At 32.0% G+C, this 7,602-nt stretch overlaps 1 protein-coding gene across 1 annotated transcript; it reads left to right on the top strand.

The window, feature by feature from the left end:
* The first annotated feature begins 1,288 nt into the window (after positions 1 to 1,288).
* Positions 1,289 to 4,217, top strand: LOC120084040 (BTB/POZ and TAZ domain-containing protein 1-like). The gene is made up of 4 exons (XM_039039941.2): positions 1,289 to 1,577; positions 1,666 to 1,799; positions 1,885 to 2,188; positions 3,409 to 4,217. The coding sequence occupies exons 1-4, from the start codon at positions 1,377 to 1,379 to the stop codon at positions 3,943 to 3,945; spliced, it is 1,176 nt and encodes a 391-aa protein (XP_038895869.1). The 5' UTR covers positions 1,289 to 1,376; the 3' UTR covers positions 3,946 to 4,217.
* The last annotated feature ends 3,385 nt before the right edge of the window (positions 4,218 to 7,602 follow it).

Below are 7,602 nucleotides of genomic sequence, written 5' to 3'. Positions count from 1 at the left end.
CCATCGTACAATAATTGTAAATAATATCTTTTATTTTCTTATAATGTGATTGTCAACAAAGTTATTTTGACTTGGACACACATGGAAAATGTGAAGGATCTCAAAGTTTCTGTTTTTAATTGAAGTAATAATGTATACGAATCATATTAATTGTTATTGGACCATTTGTAGGCATCAATAATTTCATGCCAATTCAATCGTAGTTAAATAGATGGACACTAATTATCGTTTTAAATTTTGATGATTTATCTTTTATCTTCATACGCATTGAACTAAAAAAATGTCAATAATTATATAATATAATCATTTTTTTAAGGTTAATTTTTTTTAAGTACGATAGGAGATAAGTAAATTCAAACCACATACCTCTTGATCGTTAATACATTTATATACTAAGCAACTTTGACTACAACTTAAATTTAAGTTTATGCCATGTGAAGGATTTTTCAATGAAAATATATTAATTACTAATTAATAGGTAATATGTAACACTTTAACTTTATCTATTGAAATATGAGCTAGAGTGAAATTAAAAATAGAGAAGTAAGCTCATAAGGGAAAGAAAGAAAGAAAGAGAAGTGGAAACATATTCAACGCAATTATAAAGTAAACCTTAAATTATATTTGATTCCTCTCATATGAGGTTAAAAAAATAGTATAATTATAGTCTATATATTATCAATGATTTATTTTTAAATATAGAAAAATGAACTAAAATATTTACAAATATAGAAAATTTCATTGTCTATCTGCAATAGATCACACTAGACTACTATTTGTGTCTATGAGATAAAGATAGTAGTCTTGTGATAGAATGTGATATTTTGAAATTATTTGTAAATATTTTCAACAATTTATCATTTAAAATAGTTTTTCTATTTTCAAATGTCGAAATGAAGTTAATGTACTTAAAAAAAATTTAAATTTAGTCCATCAAAATGGATTAAATAATAATAATAATAATAATAACAATAATTTGTATGCAGGAAATATAATATTTGTGAATATGTTTATAAATTTATAATGAAAAAGATAATGGATAACAAAAAAAAATTTAAGATTTATTAAAAATTTGAATTAAATTGATGTGTAGGGACTAAAATGATATATTTTTTAACGTAATTATAATTATTGAAAAAAAAATAGAAGTCAGAATATATTTAGAGTTAAAATAATTAATTGATTTAGGGAAATGAAATTTTTTTTTTGAAGGGATGGAAACAGAAACAGCAAATGCGGTCGAAAAGAAGGTGGGCAGATTTACAACTGTAACATCTCCATATAATTTGGTAATTTTATTGTGTATATATAATCCCTTTTTTCCTTTCCATTTGGGGCCGAGAAACGTGCCCATCGCTCCCGCTCTCCCTTTCGATATGGAATCCACTCCTCTCACTACCTCCGTCCCTCCCACCGCCCTTCCCGACGATCTCTACTGCAATTTCCCGGCCGCTGTCCCCTCCGACGACTCTGCCACCCGCACCATTACTCCCTCCATATTCAGGGAGCTTCCAGAACCCGACCTTCATATCCTCACCTCTGACGGCCTCCGAATCCCCGCCCATTCCGGCATCCTGGTAACTCTTCCAATCTCTCTCTTCCCGATTTTCATTTCATACCGATTTTTGTAACAATGAGATCTCTGAGATTTGATTTTCATTGAAGGCTTCCATTTCGCCGGTTCTTGAACATGTAATTGATCTGCCGCGGAAGAAGCGAAACGCCGACAAAGTGATTTCGATCCTTGGAGTTCCTTCTGATGCTGTCGTTACGTTCGTTCGGTTCCTCTACAGTTCTAGGTTTAAATCCGTATTTCTAACAGGTTTCGATTTCGATTTTGATTCTGATTTCGATTTCTTAACGGAAAGGCAAATTTCTTTTTAGGTGCACGGCGGAGCATCTTGAGAAGCACGGAATTCATTTACTGGCTCTATCGCATGTTTATATGTTGCCGCAATTGAAAGCGACGTGTACGAAAGATTTGGCTCAACGGCTTACGATTGAAACCGTTGTGGACGTTCTGCAACTCGCGAGGCTCTGTAACGCGCCAGATCTTTACCTTAAGTGTATGAAATTCGTCGCTGATCATTTTAAATTCGTTGAGAAAACTGAAGGATGGAAGTTTATTCAAGATCATGATCCATGGCTTGAGCTTGATATTCTTCAGTTCATCGACGAGACCGAATCGGTAAACGCCAGTTTCCTTATGATTATTATTATTGTTTTCTGTGCGTTCTTCGATAGATCGATGAATTTTTTATGGAATTTGCATTAGTGAGTTTTGATTTTAGAATATACAATAAATTAGACGAGTTGATCCTGAGGAAAATTTTATCTTATGAACCTAACTCAAAAGGCTAATCTATTTTTGGATCGTTAAAATTTATTTGTTCTTGTTCGGCTCTGATTTTAATAGTTGTTGCCTTGTTGGTTGGTTTCCTTCCTTACATTTTGCGTGATTTTGGAATCGAATCGTTACTGAAAATATAATAAAATACTATTTTTACACAGTATTTTTTTAGACTAAAATTATTTGGATTTTGTAGCATTATTAATGTAACATGGTCTTGTGTTTTTTAAAAAAGTTTCTTTTTATTAATAAATTAAATTTGAAAAGACTATATTAATGATAACTTTTGTTTTCTTCGCCTTCCAAAATAACCGGACTACCCTCTCTTAATTATTTGTGAATTGATTTCAAAGTATTTTTTTTCAAATAATTATTTTCTATTTTTCACTCTTAAAATCTCAAAATTCAATGAATTACATCAAAACTTTGCTTCCACAAAAAATTTGTAATTCTAGTTTCTAACCAACATTTTTTCTAAATATATTCGTTTTAAATTTCACAAATATACAACATTTCTTATTAATATAATAATATTTTAAATTATAAGTTTAATTAAAAAAAAATAAGCATTTGACTTTTTCGAATTAATTTGTATGGCAAAAACTATGCTAAAACTATAGTAACCAAATTAGCTACCGTCAATCTTATTTCAAAACTTCCATTTATTACCGCTTTTATTATTTTACATTCATCATTTTTTATTATTTATTACCGTGTTTAAAATTATTATAGCCTACCTATAATAATCTAGGACAATATTGTCTTATACAAAAATTAATTCAGAACATATAAGTTTGTAACTTTTTTTTTTTTTCTATAATCACTTCTTTTGAAGTACACCAAAGTGCAGAGATTCGAATAATAAATTTTCTAGGTCTCTAACACATACAGAAGGTTAATTGAACCAGGCTAAATTTCAAATATAGGGTTGATCTTTAAGTTACCATTTATTGTATTAATGATAGAATGTGAAATGAAAACATAACAAAAACTAGTACAGTTGTTGATTTAAAGATCTTATATTAAGTGTGAATGATTATTTTTACTAAAAAATGCAGAGGAAACAGAGGAACAGGAGGATAAGAAAAGAGAGGAAGCTATATTTGGAGCTACACGAAGCAATGGAGTGTTTAGAACACATATGTTCAGAAGGTTGCACCATAGTAGGACCTTACAACGTGGAGCCAAAGAAGGAAAGAGAACCCTGTAGCCACTACTCCACGTGTCACGGTCTCCAGCTTCTGATCAAACATTTCGCCACGTGTAAGAAACGAACCAACAGCGTAGGATGTGGGCGGTGCAAGCGCATGTGGCAGCTCCTGAAGCTCCACTCCTCCATCTGCGACCACTCCGAGTGCTGCAAAGTCCCTCTCTGCCGCAAATTCAAACAGAGATCGCCGCCACCGGACGACACCAACAAACGCAAGGACGACGCACAGTGGAAAATGCTTGTACGAAAAGTGGTTTCCGCAAAAGCAATTTCTTCTCTATCTTCGACCAATAAGAAGCTGTCTGATGTGGAGGATGGTAGGGTGATTGCCCACCGTGGGATTGGGAGCTTTAGATTACAGTCGGTTCGTCGGTACAGATCATGATTATTCCAGGTATTTATGGTTTGTGTATGTGTGTGTGAGAGTGTGTGTTTTTGGGATTGGGGTGGTGAAAACTGGAACCAGGGGAATGTGTGATTTGTAAATTTTCTTTCTTTTTTTTTTTTTTTTGGGAGTAGATGAAGGTTTGTTATAATGCATAAATGCATTGTAAAAAAAAGAAGTAAACAACGAAAAAAAATGGTAATTACTTTTAGAAAAAAGGATGTAAAATCTGTGTACCTCCTCCATTCATATATTCCAAATTCATTGTTCTACTTCTATGTTTATTTCTGTGTGGAAATTTAATTTCGGTTTGTGAACCTCGTAAATTGTATTTTTAAGTCTCCTACTACTTGCATAACATATCGAAGAATGTCATCGCTAAGCATCTTACCAAATTGTAGGATCATACCTCTTTTTTTTGACAAAATGTGATTGAGACAATCGAAGTTCTGACTTCAAAATTTTGTTGACGATGCTTTTATATAATTTAGTGAAATAAATGTAGGGTTGAAATAGTAAATTCTGACGTTTCATTTGAAAAGATAGTAAAAAAATAAATAAACAAAATTATGAAAATGGTAAAATCGAATTAAATAAAAAAACAATAATGATAAATCGTCAAAACTGTCTCAGTTACAAATAAATGTCTAATGTTTATAAGTTGAAGTAAAAAAATTTCAAATACATTATAATTAAATAATTACCATGATAACCAACCTAGCCTACCAAAAATCTAATCAATATCTACATGATATGATTACCACAATTCTCTAAGCATGCATAGGAAAAAAAAACCTAGGGATTTGAAAAACTCCTCTCCCCTTTGGTTTTCTTTTTCGTCCGGTGATCACAATACACACGATGTAGTTAGTCTGTATGGTTATATATTTTTTTTATTTTTTTTCTCTTATTCATTTTTTTCTTTTTGTTGATTTAAATTATATTAAAATTAAATTCTAAAATAAAATCTAGACATTTCAAACTCAACTAAAATTTATTGGGTTGATAAAAAATTATATATATATATATATAATTCTAAGTAAGGTTGACAAATAATTTGAGATAATTAATTTAAATTCACAATATCTTGAAATATTACCGTTTATAGACCAATGATATATTGAAAAAGAATTAGATAAAATCGAATCAATTTGAAAAAAGAAGGTAATAAAAAACTGAATTTGATAACAAAATTTATAACAAGATAGATTTAGATAGATAATCATGAAGAAAATTCAGGAAGATACAAAATTAAGTTATAATAATGGATCACAAAAAAAAAGGTTAAAATCTCATAAGTTAACTTTACAATTAAGTTGTTTGTGTAAATGTAAAATAATTGAATCTCATAACTTCATATTACTATTACACTGTATGTGTAACTATGTGTTACTTAATTGGTGAAATAATATGAAAAGTGCTAAAATTGATATAAAAAAATTGAAGAATATTTTAACGATTTGGAAAAAAGAAATATCATTTCGTAAAATATTTTTCATTCAAGGATATAAGAAATATACAGCTAATTTATTAAGAATATATGTATAGAATTATGAAAATCGTTAAAATAATAACAAAAATAGTATATAAAACAATTTAAACCTTCAAAGATATGAAAAAGATACAACTAATTTATTAAGAATATATGTATAAAATTATAAAAAAAAATTTCAAAGATTTGAATAAAATTGAATATATAAAAAATAATAAAAATCTATTCAAAGATTTGAAAATTAATGTGGTAGAAAAATCTGGATATTCAATTCAGGTGAAATTAATTCGAAAAGTGGTTAAACAAAATCTAAATTAATAATAAAAATATGGAGATTATGTTAACTACATGAACAAAATCAGGAGCTAGTTGTTCTTGAGGAAAATAAGTAATTATACTGTATACATAACTCGACCTTGTGTTTTATTAGCTAGCATTTGTAGTTTCATCAATAACAACAATTACGAACCAGACAAGGACAAATCAGGGATTTAGAATTTTGTGGCCATATGCATGTCACGTGACTTACCATAAATCTTATTCTTTGACCGGTTTACCATTTTTTGAAACCTTAAATTTTGCCATACACTCCAATTCCCTTTTTAATGAGTGGGCTTAAACCTGGGTCTTAAAGGCCAGGAAGACAAATTTACCATTGGACTAGCTAGCTAGTGATTTTAATACTATGCCAGTATTTATATATATATATATAAAGAGCATAAAATTGAGGGGGGCTTGGTGACACAATCTAACTTTGAGATAGTAGATTGTGAACCCACTTGTGCAGACAGTGCATTAATGACATGTGAGTGTTTACACATATGGCAAAGACAAAGGGCCAATAGAAGTGCCATGATGCGATCGAGCAGGACGATGCATCATCCCACCACCAACATATGGGGCAAGCATGCCATGTTGAACATTAAGCGGAAAGATAAGCAATCATGTCATCGTGGTGTTAGTGACAAGCTTAGTGGAGGCCAGATGGTCCTTGGGTCATACCTCGGAAGGTGGGGTTTCATCCGAGTTTGGACGAGCAACTCTAGAGTTAGTTTTATATTAATAAGATATGTAAGCATGTCAATTTCACGTCAATCGGAGTTCAAACGGGCGCTCTGCGTTGGTGAGTGATCATTCACCACATTTTATATGCATGGGTGACAAAGAGGAAAATGTTTAGAATGCATTATAGGGGGACATGGTATTAACTCTCCACCACCCTTGGGCTTTGTGACCTAAGTGAGCTACCCCATGGCACATGCATGTGTCATGGCGTTGGCGAGCGTTACAAGACAAGTGACTTGGGTGTCTTTCATTGAGAATGAGATCTCATGGATAATGTCAGATGGTATGGGTGTGCTGACATTATGCCCCTTCCCATAGGCTAGAGGTTCGATGTAGCACCCGATATGCCATTTTGATTAGACAAGGACTTGGAAGTGTCTAAGTCTCGATATGTCTAGATGGATGGATATCTGGGAAGTCCCAAGTTGGAAAGTTACCCATAAGTTGGTTGACGATGGTTCTCGAGCCCGAGCAGGAGAGAGAAAGGAGATGACATCTGACACTCGGGATGGCATCATGAAGCATCAGTGAGACTTGATAGTTCCTGATTAGCCTAATACTTGCTCGAGTTATCTCGATAAGCATTGTAATGGCCCGGTAAAGTCTGATAGGCAACCATTAGGTCGGTAGAAGCCCAATAGGTGCAGAAGTAGGCTGGTAAAGCCCGATAAGCATTGTAATGTCCCGGAATGCCCCGATAAGTGTTTAAATCACCTAGTAAGCCCCCGATAAAGTGTTATAAGCTTGTTTTGGCCTAATAAAGGGTCCAAATTCATCCTGGTAAAGTTCTGAAGCGATGTAAGAGTATTGATACGTGTTGTTGGGAACAAGGATGATGAAAATGTTGGGATTGGTGTCCTAAATCTCTTGTAATCTCGTAGTTTGTAAACTTTGTATAAACATATTATTGTTGATAAAATAAGTGTTATTTTATAAGCATCTACTCAATCTAATAAACTAAGATCCGAGGTTATTTCATGTAATTTAAACAAGTATGTAGAGACATACAAGTGGTTCTTATTTAAATAATAAACTAAATGGTCTGTAGTAGGTGGATAAGACTGGGTACCTTATCCTAGTGACACTATGGATACAATTCG

Source organism: Benincasa hispida, chromosome 8 (assembly GCF_027475165.1).
Source record: "Benincasa hispida cultivar pf3 chromosome 8, pf3_genome.v1.1, whole genome shotgun sequence".
NCBI classification, from domain to species: Eukaryota; Viridiplantae; Streptophyta; class Magnoliopsida; order Cucurbitales; family Cucurbitaceae; genus Benincasa; species Benincasa hispida.
This window is presented reverse-complemented; position numbering and strand designations above follow the sequence as displayed.